General features: G+C 34.1%; 2 protein-coding genes across 3 annotated transcripts; one reads left to right on the top strand and one right to left on the bottom strand.

Annotated features, from left to right (window-relative positions):
• The first annotated feature begins 9,748 nt into the window (after positions 1–9,748).
• LOC104097935 (vesicle-associated protein 1-1-like) lies at positions 9,749–14,275 on the top strand. 2 transcript variants are annotated; one of them, XM_009604559.4, is made up of 8 exons: positions 9,750–9,935; positions 10,084–10,154; positions 11,194–11,275; positions 11,368–11,483; positions 11,585–11,713; positions 11,861–11,902; positions 13,297–13,374; positions 13,905–14,275. In XM_009604559.4, exons 1-8 carry the CDS (start codon positions 9,884–9,886, stop codon positions 14,013–14,015), a joined length of 681 nt encoding a protein of 226 aa, XP_009602854.1. In that variant the 5' UTR covers positions 9,750–9,883; the 3' UTR covers positions 14,016–14,275. The 2 variants fall into 2 exon arrangements, with proteins under 2 accessions (XP_070031128.1, XP_009602854.1); XM_070175027.1 differs by lacking the exon at positions 11,861–11,902 and having other exon boundaries at positions 9,749–9,935.
• Positions 14,276–15,425: 1,150 nt separating this feature from the next.
• Positions 15,426–16,866, bottom strand: LOC104097942 (F-box protein At2g35280-like). Its single transcript, XM_033656617.2, has 3 exons — positions 16,718–16,866; positions 16,460–16,640; positions 15,426–15,854 (listed from the first exon to the last, which is right to left on the bottom strand). The coding sequence occupies exons 1-3, from the start codon at positions 16,864–16,866 to the stop codon at positions 15,426–15,428; spliced, it is 759 nt and encodes a 252-aa protein (XP_033512508.2).
• Positions 16,867–21,380: the final 4,514 nt, after the last annotated feature.

A 21,380-nucleotide genomic window follows, 5' to 3' on the forward strand; every position in this document is an offset into this window, starting at 1 on the left:
TTTAATCATTTTATTTTATTTCTTACGCTATTATTAATATAACAGATAAGTAAAACTAATCTCTATTAATAAAAATTCAATCATTTAACTAATAATTTCTTTCACTGTATTAATAATGAATATAAATTTTATGAACAAACGGAAAGATTGATACTACATCATTACTTGAAAAAGAAAATCCAAGATTTGTGACGTCCAACGGAGGCTTTCTCACTAATTGATCTAGGGGAAGACTACTACATCAAATTTAATAAGGAAAATATGGAGAAGGCCCTTCATCAGGGACAATGGTTTATTAATGGTCACTACCTCTCAATTACGAAATGGAAGCCAAACTTTGTAGTTGTAGCCACCAAAGAAAAATTAATTGTAGCCACCAAACAACCACGGTCGGAGGTCGTTATGCTAGGCTTTGTGTAGAACTACCATTGGAGTTTCCCGTCCAACCTTTTATCTACATTGGTCGCCATAAACAATACATTCACTATGAAGGCGAAAATTTTCTTTGCAAAAATTGTGGAAGACTGGGACATACATTAGGCCAGTGCACTTATGTACAGAAGGAAAATAAGGAAAAATCATCTCCAAACAAGGATCAATCAACCGCAATAATAGAAGATACAGAGGGGGAGTGGAAAACAGTGTCTTTCAACAAAGGTAAGAAGCAATCTCCAAAGAACAATTCAACTATTCAAGAAGCTTCAACAATTTAATGGAGAATCACAACAGCCCGGGTATCACTGTTAAATAGTTCAATGCCAATACAGGTAAAGTATATGGATACTCAAATCTTGCAATACTATTAAAAAACATGAAAATACTAGTAGAAAAGCTTCTGATAACTTGGTCTATGGAAAATACCACCATTCCGGTCCAAAACAACTTCTCACTCTTAGGAAATGAGCAAATGGTTTTGAGTGAAACCACTGAAAATGAAAATCAAAATAAAAATACCTTTTCCTCTACATATGAACACATGGATACCCATACGGACAATATGGACACGTTGGAACTAACGTGGCAATATTCAATACTACTACAAAGAATGCCATGCACATAACCCCCTAATAATATAATTAGCTCCTATACTAATTATGACCCTGCCTTCTCTACTAACCAATTAAACCAAAACTCAGTAGCTAATTACCCTATAAACCAAATTACCAAAGACAAGGTACCCTATCTAGGCCTAAAAGAAAAAACCCCTAAGCATGCCGACCAAGCGTCCACTAGAAACTCATTTGATAAACAAATGGCATCACCCCTTGAACACGAAATGAAAAACATATCCACTGAAGATCTTGTTATAAAACAAATGCTTGCCTACTCAAATGACATGCAAATTGAAAATTCAATCATTACCCTAGCTACTAATTCTCCTTGTACCACTGGTGATTCCATTATCACGCCTGCCAGTGGCACCCATAAAAACCACCAACCAATACAAAATGCCAAGGATCCCCTCCACCCTAAGGAGAAGACACAGACTCATTCAAGTTCTGAGACAACACAGAACTCAGAATATGAAAAATCTACCGCCTTTTCCCCAACAAATGGAGAACCCACCAATTATCTACGTCCAACCACCACCTGCTCAGGATTATCAACCTCTTTCATGGATGGAGATGGGGCTACTGGGACATGCAGTCTCGTTCAACCTCCAAATCAATTGTCAAGAAACGATAGCCATCCTTCAAAACACGCACTACTTAGCACAGTTAATAACCGAGGGGATGAGGCTCGCGATGAACAATTACTTAAACCAAGTATGGCTAAACAACATCTTACACCCACTAGCACCATCCCTGAACCTATACTTGGTGCATGCAATGAGGAACCAGTGGAACATGACATCGCACTTTAACTCTATACAACCCCAGAATCTACTCCCGGACATGTCCTTCTTCCCACCAGAAATGCTCTCGCAATTGAACCCTATCTTCATGCCATGGGAGAACACACAACAAGCCCAGGAGCAACCAACACCACCAATGAATCAAAAACCACCACCACCTCAACCACATGTGGTACAGGAACCAAAACAAGAAGAGGCAGCCATGGAGGAAATAGGAGAACCCCTCAACCTAGGCTTGGAACAGATTATGGAGTTCTCAAACCTAGACGGGGTAAAAGTCTATCTCTTCACGGAGATGCAAGAGAAGAGGCATGTGCTCAACTGCCCACTGGCACTGTACAAGTGCTCAATGGATATCAGGCCACCCCAAGATCCAACGGTGGGCAATCGAGCCATGATTCTAGTCCCCTCGATAAGGAGGAGCCATGTCTTTCTGGAGGGAATGAGGGAGAATGGGGACCCAGAAAACATGAATTTAAACCTAACCATGAATCATCCAACTAACTTTAGTATCTGGAACATAAGGGGAGGAAACAACGATGATTTTAGGAGGAATTTTAGGGAGATGGTTGACACTCATAGGCCATACATGGTAACACTACTAGAGACAAGGATGGTAAACCATGCTCAAATGCTAAGTGATTTTGGTTTCTCGGAGATGATAGAAGTACCTGCAGAAGGACAATCAGGAGGTATGGAGGTAATGTGGAAACATGAAGTGGTTATTGTTCATAACTTCGTCCGTAGGAACCAAGAAATTCATGCAACAATTGAGGTACTTCCTATACATAAAATTTGGTTATTTTCTTCCATATATGCTAGTACTAACATTTATAATAGGAATATTATGTGGGAAAACTTAGAAAATACTTATAGACACTATAAAGGCCGGTGGATGGTAGGAGGTGATTTTAACGATATTATAGGATCAACTGAAAAATTCGGTGGAGGTAATTTCTTTGGTAAAAAATTAGTCGATTGGAACCTAATCGATATTGGCTATAAGGGCTGCAAATATACGTGGTCAAACCATAGGAAGAGGAGAAAAGGGCTCATCATGAAACGACTAGACAAAATTTTAGGAAATGACGAATAACTTGAATTATTTTCAAATTTCTCAGTAATTCATCTTCCTAAAACGTACTCTGACCATAATCTTATTTTAGTAGAATTAATCCCTAGAAATAGACAAGACCACAAACAACCTTTCCGAATGGAAACTTTTTGGTGTAGACACCGTGACTTCCAAAATCTTGTTAGGAAAAATTGGAATGGAATAGACTACTATAGTGCCAGTAAAAACTTCATGGATAGCATTAAACCCTGGAAAGATAAGAATTTTGAAGATATTTTTGGGAAGAAAAAGAAAATTCTAGCAAGGCTCCAAGGGATTCAAAACTCTAGAAATTACCCAAACAATGACTTTCTTCATACACTAGAGGATAGTCTAAAAAAAAGATTACAATGACATCCTTAAAATTGAGGAGGATTACTAGAAAATGAGGTCCAGGACAATGTGGCTTAATGAGGAAGATGCCAATACAAGATTCTTCCACATATCAGCATCAAATAGGAGAAGGAGAAACAAAATCACCTATTTTATGAACGATGTTGGAAATGGATTAATGATCAACACTTGATCATGTTACACCTTTGTAACTATTTTAATAGTATATTTACCACCTCTCACTCATCTACTAATTGGAATAGCATAGAAACAAGCCCTCCTAGTCACTATAGATTAGATCAAACTAAGTTAGACAATCCGCAACTAGATAGTGAAATTACGAGGGCAGTCTTTTCTTTTAAACCTTTTAAAGCACCGGGCTGGATGGCCTTCACCCTTTTTTCTTCCAAAAGTATTGGAATATTATAGGGCAATCTGTCAAGAACCTTTGTCATAATATTTTTAACAATCAAGAAATCCCAAAAGACATGAACAAAACCTATCTTTGCCTAATTCCAAAAACTTCCAATGCTAATAATATCAAGAACTTTAGGCCCATTGGCTTTTGCAATACAATCTGCAAAACGGTTACTAAAATCCTTGCAAACTGTCTCAAACCCTTCCTAGAACAAATTATTAGTCCATTCCAAACTAGTTTCATGAAGCATAGAAGAGCCTCAGATAATGCAATCATTATCCAGGAGTTAGTTTCCAATTTAAAGAGATTGAAGGAAAGCAAGGTCATATGATCTTAAAAATTGATCTCGAAAAGGCTTTTGATTGTTTGGAATGGTCTTTCATCTATCGCACTCTTAGATACTTTAATTTCCCCCCTAAATTCTCCAAACTCTTACTGAATTGTATCACAACCAGCTCTATAACGGTCCTAGTGAATGGTACAATCATAAATTTCTTTGAACAAGCCGAGGAATTAGGCAAGGTGACCCTATATCGCCATATATCTTTATCCTTTGTATGGAGATGTTGTCTAGATATATTAATCACCAAGCAGATATTCACAATTGGGACCCTATTGCTACAGGAAGGAAAAGCCCTCATTTTTCACACCTGTTTTTCGCAGATGACCTTACATTAATGGCAAAAGCAAACAACAAATCGTGTCAAACCATTAAAACGTGTCTAGACTATTTTTATAGCCTATAAGGATAATGTATAAACGTTACAAAATTAAAAAATATTTTCTCAAACAACTGCTCCCCAAACACGATTAAGGATATTACCAACAGCTTAGGAGTTAAGAAGATTGAATCATTTGGTACCTATTTAGGATTCCCAATCCTAAACAAAAACCCAAGACCCGCTGACTACCACTTCATAATTGATAAAATGAGGGCAAAACTGGCATCCTGAAAAATTAGGTTCATTAACATTGCGGGAAGAATCACACTAGCCCAATCTTGCCTGAATTCAATCCCAAACCACTATATGCAATATACTCTTCTTAAAAAAAAACCTTGAAAGGCATTGATAAAGTCCAAAGGGACTTTATATGGGGCACTACTACAGAAAAGAAAAAACTTCATCTAATCAAATGGTCTACCGTTTGCCAACAAAAGTCCAATGAGGGCCTAGGCATTCGTAATGCTAGTGCAAAAAATATTAGCCTCTTCACTGGCCTAGCATGGAGACTTCTCACTAATGCAACAACCCCCTGGGCAAAGCTTATTATCACCTCATATAGCACTAGTACAACCAAGAATACACTTTCTTTTATTTGAAAAAGTATTCTAAAGGGATGGGAGATTTTCTCAAAAGGTATTACTTGGTCACCTCACTATCAAACCAACATGAATATTTGGCAAACCAATTGGATACCCAATACAAAAAGCCTTAGAAGCTCTATTGAGGGCCCTCTCTCAGTTACCGATTACTTTATAAAAATTAGGGATATGTATAGCAACCACAATTGGGATTTCACAAAATTCTCTATAAATCTCCCCAATGATATCAAAGAAAATATTTCTAAAGTCAGAATACGTACTAAGGGATCAATTTGTGACACTCCTATATGGTCCCTCAGCACAAAGGGCATTTTTACCACAAAATTTTGCTACAATCTTATTGAACCACCGTTAACACATCAATTGGAGTTCGAATGGCTTTGGGAATTAAATTGCCCTAACAAAATTAAATTCTTTTTATGGCATTGCCTACACAACAGACTACCATGTAGAGCGTACTTAGCCCATATAGGTATTAACATAGATCCCATTTGCCCCATTTGTAAAAGGGAGGAAGAGTCCACCACCCACATTTTCTTCAATTGCAAAACTACTAATTTTTTTTGGAATAGCTTGGGATGGTCAGATTTCTATAAACCAACGGGCAGTCAGTGACTTTTACAAGTGAAAGATTTTGACTACACACTAAAAGATGGCAATATTAACTGGAAATCGTTTTACCCTTTTATCCTTTGGAATATTTGGTTGAATAGAAATAACAATAACCAAAACAATACTGACTTCCCTATCAACATCGATCATACGGAGCAAAGATCAATAGAATTTAAGCTTCTAACCGAAAGTAGTCACAACCCTATGAAGAAAATGACTATCAATATAAAATGCCACAAACCGCCGAAAGGCTGGTATAAATTAAATATAGATGCGAGCTACAAGAATAGCAATCAAAAGAGTGGCCTGGGTGGTGTATTCAGAAACACAAAAGGAAACTGGGTGGTAGGTTTTGCAAAATCTACTCATACAAATGGTTCACTAGAAGCAGAACTCGAGGCCCTCCTTGAGAGACTTCAATCAATACAAGAATGGAGAATGTTTTCACTGGAGATTGAAACAGATTCTACTGAGGTAATCCATTCTATACAACAAGGTAATAGACTATATGACGATATTGTTAATGCGTGCAGGTTATTAATGCACCATGAGAAGGAAGTGGTCCTCCGACACGTCTTCCGAAGAGGGAATAAAGTGGCCCACGAACTAACAAAGGAGGCTGATGCACAAACAAGGATGAAGAAGTAATATGCACAACCTCCATTTTCTGTTGAATCTTTTGTAATGAAGGACCAAAAAGAACAAAGTTTTTTTTTTTTTTAAAAAGTATTTAGCAAATGATGCTTGTAATGTACTAGCAAGCCTAGGTAACCAATGTGTCCTAAGTGACATTGGGGTATGACCGTAATGTCTTAAAAACTACATAGTATTAATATAAATATTCCCGTTTTTTCAAAAAAAAAGAAGAAGAAGGAAAGTCTAAGTGTAAAGTTAAATTACCAAATTATCCAATCAAAAACTAATAATATTTTTACCCCTCATCTAAACACTACTCTTATGATTTTTTTAATTAACAAATAGTAAATTCGCCTCCCAATTGATATAAAAGAATCTATTCATTGCGTTTAATTGTCAGTTTTTTACTTTTAGCAAGAAGTGTTTGTATGAGTTTTTTTAATACCAAAAGTTTATATGTATTTGTGATGTTAAAACAAATTTTAAAGTGCATATATATATATATATATATATATATATAAAATCTTTAGAATTAATTTACTTTTGGTCTACATCATCATTAATGCGGAAACATTATATCTCTACAAACGAAGCAGATTTTTTTTTTTTTTTATTTATAAAAAAGCAGAAAATTTTGACCAATGGTTAATTTTTTTTTCTTAAACTTATATCTAGCATGCAATATTTGGACTCAGAAAGATAAATTACTAAGGGCTTATCATATGGGACAGGTTGCCTTATTAATTCTTTTATTTGTTCCATTTTTTTTTTATTAATCTTCCTCTATGAGTTAGTTAAATAACAAATATTTAATTTTAGAACTTGAATTTTAATAACTAAATACATTCTTTCTACTCCCTTTGTACTAATTTATATGGTATTGTTCTTTTTAGTCGGTCCCGCAGAGAATGAATATTTTTATATTTAAAAATAATTCAATTTTAAAATTTTTATTTAATCCTTAATGGGATAATTTATGGATACACAAGTATCTACGAATTGTGTTATACCATAAGTTTCAAAAGTTTTCTTTCTTTCTTAAACTTCGTGCCTAGCCAAGTTAAAACAACAGTAAATGAGACAAAAGGGTTAATATTTATGTACTTCTTTTGGTCCACAATAAGTGACCATTTTACCTTTTTTATTTTGGTCCAAAATAAATGTCCATTTACATAATCAAGAAGGAATTAATTTTATTTTTTCAAAATTTGCCCTTATTTACATATTCCAATGTGTCAAGGCAACAATTAATTAAGGTTAATTTAGTGAATACACATTTTTTTCTCTAGGAGTTCGTATTTCCTTAATGGGTGTGCCAAAAATAAAATGATCACTTATTGTGAAACTGAAGGAGTAATTCTTTAAAAAAATTATTCTCATTGATAGGAGTACGCACGCAACGCGCATAACCAAAAAATAATATAAACATTAAGTGGTAACCTTCTATATACAGTCAGACATCTCTGTAACAACATCCATATATAATAGTCATTCACTATAAAAGTCAAGTTTTCTTTGGAACCGACCTTTTAAGTTACGTTTTACCTTTCTATAACAATTTTTTTTTTACCTATAACAACAATCATATCTATAGCAGAACGCTCTTTGTAAAATTACCCCTCTATATTAGCCATATAGAATCTTTAAGATTACAAATAATAATTCTAAAAATCTGCATACATTTTTTTTTCATTGAACAAAGTTTTCATCTTGCATACATAAGATTTGAAGATTTGCACATAATATCTTTTTCATTGGACAAATGTCAAAAAATATTTGGATAGAATATTCAACTATTAAGCTCTTACATTGCGTTCAAGAGAAAGCTATCAGATACCCTTTTGTTGAAAGTTTGGACATAAATTTTCGCCGATTCAAGCATCATATCGCTATTAAGAGAATGGAACCTTCGAAACAAGCTACAATTACAAAGTTCTTCCATCAATCTTGAAAGAATTTACTTTTTAGTAATTTTAAAATGTACGCCTTAGAGTTTAAATCTTTGTACGTTTAGTTATGAATTTATTAATAATATATTAATTTTTTAATATTTAATTAATGAAATATGCACGTTTTTTGAGATTTTAAATTTGAATAATTTTTATATTTTATATGTAATATTAAAAAAATAATTAATTTGTGGATAATTTTATCTATAAAAAATATTTGAACGTCAATTGATGTTATAGATGTATAACAACCATTCACTATAAAAGTAAAAAAATATCGGAACAAATAATGTTATTAATATAGAAAGGTTTGACTGTTGATAAAAACACATTAATAGGTAAAAAAATCTTTACGCTATCTCAGTGTATAAAAGGTAAATAATCAGCAATAAGAATATAACATAAATCCTTTCACTAGTAACTATTAATCCAGCTTGTTAATCAGGTTTCTGTATTATTAAACAGGTAGAGAATAAATAATTTCCTCGAATAATTATGGGGATAAATTGGAAAAAATCTCTTATATCTTTTGGAAGTTAGAGCCAGTTTGGATTAGCTGATTTGAAGTAGCTGATAAGCATTAAGTGCTGAAAAGCACTTTTAAGTGTTGAAACTGATTTAATAAATAAGCAGTTACGCGTTTGGATACAAGTGCTGAAATTGATAATAAGCTGCTACAGTATTTGATAAAAAAGTGCTGATAAGTTTTTTTCTGTTAAAATGACTTAAATAACCTTATAAGTGTTTACACCTATAAGGGCGTAATATCTTCAAAATTTTAGATTCCAAATCGATCCAAATACAAAATATTTTATTTGTCATTTTATTTTAAATACAACTGTGCTTAGATAAGATAAATTTTATGATAAATATAATTTATTTTATGATAAGCATATAATCATAAGTTATAATAATTAATAAATTGATAAAAGTTTCTCAGTAAAAAATAAACCTAAATAGGACAAAATATTTGAAGAGAAACAAACACTGTCTTTATCAGCACAACACTTAGAAAGCAGCATAACAAAATATTTGACATGTCCTCATTTATTATATATAGTTCAAAGATTAATACACAATCACATAGATATAAATATGCAAAGGAATAGAGAATTTGCTTATCTTAAATAGTCAATGAGCATTGCAGACTTGAAGAGGCGGAGGGAGGGGGTTAGGTTGAAATAGTACTTGAGGCAGTGAGTATTGATGCAAGAGTTTTGTTCTAAAAAAGAATATTTAAGAATAAAATAATAAAAATTTTGGTCAAACTTAAAGTGCTTATAAGCTAAAAATTTATAAGATGGGGGTGACCAGCTTATGGCTTTTGACTTATTTTTAATTTATAAGTACTTGACTTATATGCACTTTTAACTTTATCAAACGCGTAGATAAGCCGAAAAGTAATTATAAGCTACTTTGACTAGCTTATAAGCTTAGCCAAACACCCTCTTAGTCTTTGAAATTCACGAGAAGACCCTACCCTCTGATTCCGTCAATATAAGATTCCAATGGAGTAGTATTTATATTTTCCAATTCAGCAAACCAAACTTCGAAACTCGCGTTCAAATTCAGCTCTCTTTGCCTGTCATCATAATTTCAGAATTTTGATTTTATCAGCTCCATATTTCGTTATTTTTTCGCCATGACAAGTGAAGAACTTCTAATTATCGATCCTTTAGACCTCCAATTTCCATGTGAGTTTCTTCCTTTATTTACCTTTTAATTTTAATACTCGTATGATTCAATTTTTTTTCTGGAAAAAACGGAATCAGTTTTAAATTATGTTCTCCTAGGGTTTTGATTATTCTCTTTTCTTTTGTTGTTGTTTTTGTTATTTGGAAGTCGAACTCAAGAAGTCAATTTCGAGCTCTTTTGAACTGATCAATAAGACTGATAATCACGTTGCTTTCAAGGTATATATATTCTTACTTAACCTCTATTATACTGACGTTCACGTGCGGAGTTGTGCCCCTTTCTGTTTTAATTTCTGGTGTTTTCGTTATTTTTGAAGAGAGAGATTTTGGTAGGTTGATTGTGAGCGTCAGGAGCGGATTTAGGGGGTGGAAGGGGGTTCCGACCCCCTTCATTACGCCGTACAAATATGGCAAAATTCGTTTTGTGACTCAATATATTATATTTTGAATTCCTTTAAAGGGGGTTTCAAAACCTTTGTGAGGTTGCTGGTTCAATTTCTGGTGGCCATAGTTCCTTCTAATTTTTTAACTTTTTCTTTTTTGAACCCCTTAGCGAAAATCCTGCCTCCGCCACTGGTCAGCATAATTTATAGTCCAACTATAATTAATTTTAAGGGAATACTGACTAGAGCGGGATGGAATAGAGAATTGTATAGTCGAGGACTGAGTGCTGAGAAATCATATAGCCGAGTCCTACTAGTTTGGGCCGGAGATAGAAAAAGTTTACCTGCTCCGGTGTTTGGACCAAACTATTGAATACACGATAGTTTTTTTAAAAAATAAATTTCCAAACCCAAAGAGGCTTTTAGAAGGTTAAAAGGTCCGTTGAGTGCCTCAAGGCAATGTCATAATAGATTCGAACACTTGCTCTGGATCGACTTCCAGATCATATTTGCTCTAGTAAATAACTAAAGAAAATAGATAGATGAGTGATATAAAAATAGAAGAGAAAGTAGGGTTGATTATATAAATATGTATCTCACTTTAATAGTTACTTCTAAAGGTTTTACTTGGTTTCGTGCAAACATTAGGTGCGGGTAAGTTTTACCTATTTTGTTTTTAAAGAGGAGAAAAGGCTGAAGTCCTTATCTTCACTCAATTCTGAAATATTTTATTATGATTTATGAGGAAGATCTTCCTTGATAAAGGAAATGGTCATTTAAATGTTAGTGTTATAAATTTGTAATATTCTGGCTAAGGGGAATTTAATACTGTTTTGAAAAGGCTAAATTATGTACTCTTTACAAACTTTTATTAGGTAAAGACAACCAATCCTAGGAAGTATACTGTCAGGCCGAACAGTGGAATTGTTCTCCCACTATCAAGGTCCAATGTTACAGGTGCTTTTCAGTTCTCTGTGATGGGTCTTTTAGATTTGATGGATGTCATTTGATGTTATTTTTGGTTTACTTTTGTTGATAATTGGATTTAGTTACGATGCAACCGCAAATGGAGTTGCCTCCGGATATGCAATGCAAAGACAAGTTTCTTGTACAGAGTGTGATTACGAACCCTGGGTCTACCCCTAAAGATATTAACCCAGATATGGTATTTTAGCTTATAGATTCTTTTTGTTTTAGCCTTTTGTAAAGTTTATGTTTTGTAGTTGACTTTGTACATTCCAATCTTATTCTTTTCTTTTTCTGAAGTTCAACAAGTCCGGAGGAAATCATGTTGAGGAATGCAAACTAAAAGTTGTTTATGTTTCACCACCAAGAAAACCATCACCAGTCCCTGAAGATTCTGAGGAAGGGACTTCACCAGGAGCTTCTGAAACTGTAAAATGACAATCTAAATTAGTTTTCCACTCTCTTTTTCTGCATCTTTTTTAATCAATTAGAATATACCATTTACTTCTAATTCATCTGTTCATCATGGTAGGGACATACATTAGTTGCGAATGATTTATTTGTTGCTTATTACAGGATTTACAAGAACATGGTGAGTCTCAGGATAACTCCACTAAGGTATGTTATGATGGTCATTTAAAGCATTGACGTTCGGAAACTGTTAAGTCATTAGACATAGAAGTTTTCTGGGAGAAATATACTTCATCTGAGCTGTAAATGTAGAGTACCTTCTGGACTCAACGGGTTTAATTGATGGTCTCAACCAGTGAAGATGAGATTGGGGACACCTTAAGGGAACTCTTTGAATCACTAGAAAGCTTAATGAACCTTATTAACCTATTAATCTTGGTGACAAGGAGAAGAATCAATTCTTTCATATCAGATTATGCTTTTTCTGTTCGAAAAATTTGATTAGCTCCTTTGAGATTATTCTAGATTTGGTTTCCCTAGTGTTTCCATCTTCTCAGGTAGTTCTTACCTTCAAGAGGCTCATATATGTTGATGCTTTGTAACTTACACTGTTAGGAAGTTGATTTGGATCCTCTAACTCCATCACTCTTCTTGTTGTCAAGTTAATCTGTTTGTTAGATGTGAGGTCACTATATTAACCCGTGGAATGCAAAAACAGTTTTTAGGAAACAAAACAGAAAACCTGGAAAGACTTTTTCTCGAGAAACCCAGTATCATTACGCAATAATTCACCTTCATAATGTGACAAGTTGAATTGTATTTTCCTTCTATTTCAACCTCTTAATCCAACCTTCAGTTTCCAACAATTAATGCTAACAACATTTCATTTGAAATCGATGGTCTGCTGCTTCTGTTGGTAGTCAGCAACTCCACACTCTTCTTGTCGCGTCCTCTTTCTTTTGACAAATGGTGCAACCTACCAGTTTGGATTCTCTTGTTTGTTGAATAAAAGGTGACACCCGAACCTGAACAAAAAGAAATTTGTTTGTTCTTTTTACCTACTTCCCCAACTTGCTCAGATTGAGGCGTAGTAGTTTTTGTTGTTCTTTTCATCAACGTATTTTTGATCCCAGAAATTGTTTAGTTAGGTAAGGAATTAGCTCAAGTTTGCATAAACAGATACAGGTGAAAAACAAGTTGAAGAAACCAACACTAGTTTGTGATTGTGGAATGTTTCTTTAGTATTTCAGGATCATCTCTCCTGAGAAGGATATAAATTTGATATTATTACATTCGCAAACACATAATTAAAGGAGAGAACTTAAACAGAAGAATGGTTGAAGAATAAATTATATATGCCTATGCTTGTTTTTCTTCCAGAAACAAGTAATGCCTCATCATTTATCTTTGGATTTGGGAAGTGATAGTCAAAGAATTTTGTTCTTTCAGCATATTTTACCTTATCGAAAAAAGAATTTTGTTTTTCCAGCATGCTAGTATCAAACTTATTGTCCTCTCACATTTCCAGTTTTTCTTGAAACGCCAGTAGATGTGTCATATTCTCTTTTTGATAAGTAATTCATATCTTGGAATCACTGCAGGCCAGAGAACTAATTTTGAGGTTGATGCAAGAGAGAGATTCCATTATTCAACAAAATGCCAAGCTCAACCGAGAACTGGTATATGATTTTTCTGCGTGCCTGGTCAATGGTTCTTGAGTAAATTGATGTTTCCTTTTGCTGTCTGCTAGTTTATGCTTGTTTTATCCCTTTAAGGATGGCTCTTTAGAAAATTTATGTGCATGGTAGATCAAAAGTCATTAATCCCCAGATATAGCACTAATAAAGTCCGTCAGCGCACTAGCACTAACCAAATAATTTAAGTCTTGAAAGGCGTGTTTAGAGAAAATGTGGTAGTTATTGGAGATGAGGAATCTTATCTTCACGATGTAGAACGAGTTGGTTTTAAGAAATTTTTTTGTTCAATCAGAAGCAGATAGTTCGTGGACTATTAAGTTTTGGTGTGATAACCACGCTGGTGATTTGGCGTAAGCTGGGAACTTCATAGCAAACTTGGGCCTTTATCTGGATTTGCTATAACACTTGTTTGAATTTAGTTTGTATGCGCAAAGAAAAATTTCCATCTGCAGTATTGACATTTTGTCTAGGATGATTTTATCATTTGGGTGCTATTTGAAACCATTGTCCAGGAGCTTCTGAGGCATGGACGTCAAGAACATCGTACTGGAGTTCCACATTGGTACATCTTGGTGGTTGGCTTGCTTGGTATCCTTTTGGGGTACATTGTCAGAAACTTTTGATGACCTCAGGTCTGAGAATAAAGTTTCTCTTTCTGGTTGTGGCTGGCAGGTGTGGGGTGATTTTGAATACTTACTTTCTAGGCAAAATTTTGTACATTATTTGAATCCGAATAGCTCGGTAATTCTGAATATTGTGCCAAAGGATTGGTTGAATATTTTCATAGTTGTAGGATGATAAAACGATAGTCGTGTTCCCAACTTTGCATTTATGAGGGAAATCAGAAGGAAAAGAAGAAAAAGAAAACCACATTGAAGTGGAACCCCTGGTCTTAGCTCACTGGCCTCGCTGCATTGAACTATCATGTAGATGTTTTTAGTTTCGAAGCGTGTATGGTTTTGGTTAAATAGCTAACTCTGAAAATATTCAGACTGCTAAAGACAGGTATCCGTTTATGTGGATCTGAAGACCATGATACTCAAAGTTGATCCACGAGATACTCCATCAGAATAGACACTGTTAGTATTTCAAGAAAATAAATGGATTGATGAAGAAAACTGAATCCAAAAATGTTCATTGTGGATTGACTAGTTGTGGTTGATTCAAGTTTGGTTTCCCACAGTGATGGGTTTATTTCATTAGTTCAACTGGAATTCAGGTCGATTGGAGTCGATCAGTCTCCATGAATATAGCTCCATATGTACAGAACCATTTAATTACTGGGATGGAACTTCTTTTTTTTTTCACGAAGTTAACAGGGGACGAAAGGAACTCAGCTTGGAACCTCACTCTGAAGTTCGAATGATGGCTTATGGACCGAGGCGCTATGTCTGGGGAAGCTATTCGTAACTGAAAGATGAAAGTATTTGGCATCCCCCTAACTAAATAAAACTCAAGACATATTCCACAGAGAAACTTTTACAGCCAATTTGCTTCTCCGATCTCTCAGAGAAACTCTTTGATACACTTCTGAAGCCATAAAGCTATGTATGTGTATTACAAATCTAGCTTAACTAGTAATACCAATACTCCAAATTGGATGTGGTTAACTATTCATTTTTTTCTTTCTTTTCCTGAATGGAGAAAATAATAAAACACCAGGAACAAGAACATGATTGTCAACATGTAATAGGCTGATTGTCAAGCTATATGTACTTAATGAATGTAATGTCAAAGGACTTTTACGAAGATACAAAATCCAAGTGGACCAAATAAAATCATAAAGCTTGCACAGTATTTAGGAGAAAGCGTTGTTAATTGCAACTGGGGCAACGTTAATGCTGGTTAGAGTTCGATAACCTTAGGAAAACTTGTATAATTTTATGAACAGAGTTACACCATTGATCAAGTAATAGACGCAAAAGACAGAGAATCTCCCTTAATCATTTTTTAGGATAGCTAGAATAGACCTGGCAAACAATGAATTAAATTATGCACAAGGTTAGAGTCAAAAAATATATTATTACAGCAAATTAATAAGAATACGCAGGCAAAGCACTAATGACATGAGCAATTTCTACATCACAAATGCAAGCATCACAATGAAAATCGGCATCTTCGTCGTCACTGTCAATGGGAGGCCAGCTACTCCACCCATTGGTGCGACTGCGTTGATGTTGGAGAGTACAACGAGTGGGTCTTTGTCCCAAGACATGAGGATTTTTCACCCAAATATTTTCCAAGATTTCTATTAAACTCTTCCGGCAATCCCTTGCTATTGTTCTTAGTGGCTCTCTTTTTTTCATCCCGCCGATCAACATTACTCCTTTTTCCTTAACGTCACCACCCATAAATATCATTATTATACCAATCACATACAACGCTCCCAGATGCCCTCCATTTGCTGCTTTCTTCAGAAGTTCCTTAGCAACTTCTGTCCTTTCGTTTTTAAACAAGTCCATCTGATCACAATAACAAGCAAATTTTAATAATCACACCTCATTTTCAAATATAATCTTCCGCAACAAGGAGATCAATAAGACCTTTACTGTGAATAGAATTCTTTTTCCCGTTTCAAATAATTAAATAGGCATGCTAACTAGCTAAGGATAACTCTTTTTCTAGCACATATTTTCCTGTCTTTAATTTTTCCTTTAATCACTGTGTTTATTATATAACAAACAATAGCCTATTGGTAGTTTTTGCATTAATTACTTTCCAAATGAGTCGCATAATTCCATAGATGCATGCAAAAGAATACTACTACTATATTTTTATGGCAGGAGAAGGTTCCGTTCTTAAAAGACTTCTTCTAAAATTCCTGTTATGGTCTCTATTTCAGGACTTATTATTTTCTATATTGATCCGTTGTGTTTGGTATATGTCATATGTGATGATCAGTGTTCCAGAGCTGAGGAGTTGCAAAAACTTGTAGTAATTATTTACGGTTAGTCTAATTAATTGAGCATATGATGAGCAGTAGAAAACGTTAGAACAGGAAAAGAATATTGATTCAATCATTAGGGATTGAAGATTGGTAACTTAAAATAAAGTGTAAATTACGTACCACGCCTTTCCTATATAAAGCTTCTGTATTTCCGCTTTCTCTGCACAGCTCCATGAAAGAAGTAAGTTTGTTTATCTTCTCTTGCTTGTTCCTCTCCCATGAAGGTTCAATAGGAAAGTCTGCCATTGTTGCATTCTGATATACGTAACGTTCCTTTGCTATTTCATGAAAAACCTTGCAACTAAAATATCAATCGGTTAGGAAATTGCTCCTTGTAAAAAAGATTGTTATTCATAAGAGATATATAGATATATATACCTTAGCTTGATATTGATGTAACTTTTAAATGAACAAGAAGCAACCCTTGCAACAACTTCAGTAAGTAGCTCATTAGGAAGAGATTCAATGTTGGAAGAAGAAAACTTCTCTTTTGTGTCTTTGTTATTTCTTCTTCCTCTTCTCTTCATTATTTTCCTTGAACGATTCGTCACCATTTTCTTGAAGGAAGAACGAAGACAAGAATTATGTCTAATAGTATATGTTGTTACGTGTTATTTAGGCAGATTTCTGTTTATAGTTTCTGTTTCTTTCAGATTTCTTTGTTTGAATGGGATTTGGTATTAAAATAAAGAACTAAAACCGAAAAGGAAATTGTTTAGCCCCTTTAATATTTTCTTATATCAGGTGAAAAAAGGAAAAAGTGTGCGGTACCACTACCACCCATTCCTTCTCCTATTTGTACTTGGATTAGTGCTTTTTTGCCACTTATACTAAAATTAAGCTCCTTTTTTGCCGCTTATTTAAAAAAGAACTAGAATGCTGAAGGATCAGTACTGTTTTAGAAACTTCTATAGGAGCTTTATTTTTAAACATCTATAAAGTTTATTATACGGCAAAGGGCTAAATATACCCCGATACTTTCGAAAATGGTCTGAGAATACTCCTCGTTATACTATTGGGTTATCTATACCCCTGCAGTCATACTTTGAGTTCAAATATACCCCTCATTTAAACGGAGGGACACGTGTCATCGTCTTGTTGGTCAATTCTGAATATCTCTTAATTAATTAAAAAGACCCATTACTCATACCCGGAAAATAATTTATTTTTTTTGTAAAAACTGAAAAAAACTAAATTATCTTTTACAAAAAACTAAAAAAAAACAAAAATATTTTTTTTCCAGTTTTTACAATAAACAATGCTTTAAAAAAACTGAAAAATATTTTCTAAAACAATATTTTTGTTAAAACTGGAAAAAAAGCTGAAAATTAATTTTCTAAAGCAATTAAAAACTGAAAAAAAACTGAAATATTTTTAACTAAAAACTAAAAAAAAAAATTGTTTTTTCAGTTTTTACAAAAACATTGCTTTAGAAAATTGCTTTTTAATTTTTTTTCCAGTTTTTACAAAAATATTATTTTAAAAAATATTTTTCAGCTTTTTTTAAAGCAGTTTTTTTTTTTATAAAAACTGGAAAAAAACATATTTTCATTTTTTCATTTTTTAGTAAAAAACAAAATCAGTTTTTTCCAATTTTTATAAAAAATATTGCTTTAGAAAATTGATTTTCAGCTTTGTTTTTTTAGTTTTTACAAAAATATTATTTTAGAAAATATTTTTCAGTTTTTTAAAGTAGTTTCTTTTTGTAAAAACTGGGAAAAAAATATTTTCGTTTTTTTTCAGTTTTTAGTAAAAGTTTTTTAGTTTTTTCCAGTTTTTACAAAAAAAAAAAAAAAATATTTTTCGGGTATGGGTAATGGGTCTTTTTAATTAATTATGAGATATTTAAAATTGACCAACTAGACGATGACACGTGTCCCTCCGTTTAAATGCGGGGTATATTTGAACCCAAAGTATGACTGCAGGGGTATAGATAACCCAATAGTATAACGATGTGTTTCTATTTGTGGGGGCTACGTACGCACGAGGTGATGAGAGTCCGTGCGCAGCTACTATTATGCTTATAACCGGGTAGTCTAGGACCCATATCATGTTGTACTTGCGATGTTTGCACCCTACTTGTTAATTTAATTATTTAAGACATTTAGAAACACGATAAAGGAATTGTAAAAAGGTTAAACTTCATTTACTTGACCGTTAAATGAGAAGTTAAAATTTTGGAATATTTGCCCCTTAATAAATCTTGAATTGGTTATTTAATGTGTTTTCTCTTTTGTGGAGCGGGCCGAACGCCTCAGTAGCAGATAGATGGATCTATGGTTCGTGTCGTTCGACCCTCAACAGTGCACAACTTAAATATTATATTGAATCGGGCCGTACGATATCGGCATGATTTGAGCATGATATATTTTTGGAATTGATAATAATTGATATTGCTTTCATTGGCCCGAGATGCAAAAAATTTTAAATGACGAAAATAAATTTGGAAATTTCTTATGAACAAAAGAATTGTTTATTTATTTCATGATATTGAGCTTACAGCCGTTCTACGTAATCCATGCTTAATTAAATCATTGATATTTTATTTATAGACCATAGTAAGTGTCGAAGTCGACCCCTCGTCACTACTTCTTCGATGTTAGGCGAGATACTTACTCGGTACGCATTGATTTACGTATTTATACTACACTTGCTGCCCATTTTTGTGCATGTGCATATATTTCTAGTGGCTTTGTGGGTACAAAGGCGCGGTTATTGCGGGGACTTAGGTGAGTTGCATTCCACGTTACGAGTCTACAGCCAGCAGAGTCTCCTTCAGAGTATTTATATTTCTCCTGTCCGAATTTATATTCCGAATAGATGTTGTATTTTATTTTACATTCCTAGTTGAGGCCCATGCACTTGCGACGGGTTTTGGGGTGATTTGGATTGTCCTGTATTGAAATTGTTAAAAATATTATTATTTATTCTGTAAATTCCATCTTTTACTATTTACTTGAAGGAAATATGATTTCAAAAATATTAAAATGAGAACAAAATTAAGTATTTATTTTTGGCTTGCCTGACAGCGGTGTCCGGCACCATCACGACCTTTAATGAATTTTGGGTCGTGACAATGTGCATGTGGGATGCGAGTTAATTGTTGTGTTGTGATGAGATGCGTAGGCAGCGGTATAAGGGTGTTGTTATTGATGCGCATATAGCGAGATAAAGGGGTTTTATGCGCGTGTTGCTAGTACGGAGATTTACTTCATTCTTAGCACACCCGGTGAGATAAGGGGGCTTATGCGCGAGAAGCTGTTTCGGGAAAATATATTCAAAATGTGAGGCTCACGCGACGTCATAAGGAAGATTTGTGATTTTTTACTTGTGACTTATGATTATGAGGTGTGGTACCTCAGGGTGATTCTTGTTGTAATCTTATATTGGAACGACTTGATTATTTAGACTGTCATTTGTTTCCTTAATTGTTTTCACTTGTATTTTAACTGCATTTTGATTATTTTGTAATTTTTATCACATGTTTACTCTTGTTGCTATTATTAATTTTGCTTCCCATCATTAGCTTTATACTTATATTCTGCACAGGTTTTTATGTCAGGTGAGTGCCTTGACTTGAACTTCGTCAGTAATCCACCGAGTTTAGTCTTGATACTTACTGGGTACCGATTGTGGTGTACTCATATTACGCTTATGTATATTTTTGTGCAGATCCAGGTACCTCTGAGCGTGCTGGTCGGTAGAGAGTTATTCTGAGATTGATGTGCAGACTTCAAAGTATACCTGCTATTTGCGCTCGCAGGCCTCGGAGTCACCTTCTATTATCTTTCATTAATATTGTCATTGGAATTCCAGAACAGTGTTGTATTTAGAGAATTCTAGTGTATTTCAGTAGAGCTTATGACTCCATACTTTCAGTTTTGAGAATATACGACTATTGATTAGTTTCAACTTTATTATGCATTTATTAGTTTAATTTAATAACTAAGTTGTTTATTTCTGTTAAATCTCAGCATGTGTTAGACTTACCTAGTCCTAGGAACTTGGTGTCATCACGATTCTTGAGGTGGGATTTTGGGGTCGTGACAAGTTGGTATCAGCGCTCTAGGCTCATAGGTTCTACGAGTCATAAGCAAATTTAGTAGAGTCTTACGGATTGGTACGAATACGTCTATACTTATCTTTGGGAGGCTACGGAACTAGTAGAAAATTCCACTTCTTTCACTCTTTATCGTGCGGATTTGTTGATTTCGTAATCTGAGCCTTTGTCTTTCTATTGGCTCCCAGATGGTGAGGACACGCACTACTAGATTAGCTTACCAAATACCCATGCCCCCTGCTAGAGACGTGAGAGCTAGGGTCGAGGTAGATGCCAAGGAAGGGGACCTGCTACAGCTAGAGCACCTGTCAGAGCAGCGACTCAGGTAATATTAATAAATTTCTAGCAAACAATAAAAAGTTAAATAAAAAGGTACGGGAAAGTGTTCTTAAAATTAACAAGTCTCCAATGTAGTTGAGTTAGATAGTAATGAAATCCAAGAAAAAGAAGAACTCTGCATATTAAAAAATTTAAGAATTAAATTCTTGAATAAATAAGTACATATTTTGCTTTAGGTCTCTTAATATAGTTTGCTTTAGGCCAAAAATATAATTGAGCTGTCCTGGTATTCTGCATATAACGCTGGCTTACTGAATTTAAGACGGAGGGAGACTATCTATAGTTTAAACTTTGGAGGAGAGTTTTACTTGTTATGCAAATAGAAGGGGAAAGATGATTTTCACTCTTTTTTGTTTTGGGTAGTTAATATCTACTGCGTTTGCTATTATTTGACCTCCAAGGCTATTAATAATCAAATGAATTGGACTAAAGTTATTAGTAAGCATTAACTGATCTCAATTATAAAGTGAGAACTACGTTTGTAACTTCATACACCTTAAATCCTACCGCACTAACGTAGGCATTAACTTTTATTAGCACTAGGACAAAAGTTTACATGGAAGAAATACACATAATCATAATTGTCCGATACTAAGCTCCTTGATATATTAAGAAAATGGTTTTCCAACTTCTTCTCTTTCC

The sequence above is a fragment of the Nicotiana tomentosiformis genome, chromosome 5 (assembly GCF_000390325.3).
Source record: "Nicotiana tomentosiformis chromosome 5, ASM39032v3, whole genome shotgun sequence".
Classification (NCBI taxonomy): domain Eukaryota; kingdom Viridiplantae; phylum Streptophyta; class Magnoliopsida; order Solanales; family Solanaceae; genus Nicotiana; species Nicotiana tomentosiformis.

Coding starts and splice junctions, on each gene's coding strand:
- LOC104097935 (XM_009604559.4), top strand. CDS start 9,884: ATGACAAGTGAAGAACTTCTAATTATCGATCCTTTAGACCTCCAATTT. Junction 11,276..11,367: donor ATCAAGGTCCAATGTTACAG/GTGCTTTTCAGT, acceptor AATTGGATTTAG/TTACGATGCAACCGCAAATG. Junction 11,903..13,296: donor CTCAGGATAACTCCACTAAG/GTATGTTATGAT, acceptor GAATCACTGCAG/GCCAGAGAACTAATTTTGAG.
- LOC104097942 (XM_033656617.2), bottom strand. CDS start 16,866: ATGAAGAGAAGAGGAAGAAGAAATAACAAAGACACAAAAGAGAAGTTT. Junction 16,641..16,717: donor TACATCAATATCAAGCTAAG/GTATATATATCT, acceptor TTGATATTTTAG/TTGCAAGGTTTTTCATGAAA. Junction 15,855..16,459: donor CTTTATATAGGAAAGGCGTG/GTACGTAATTTA, acceptor TATTGTGATCAG/ATGGACTTGTTTAAAAACGA.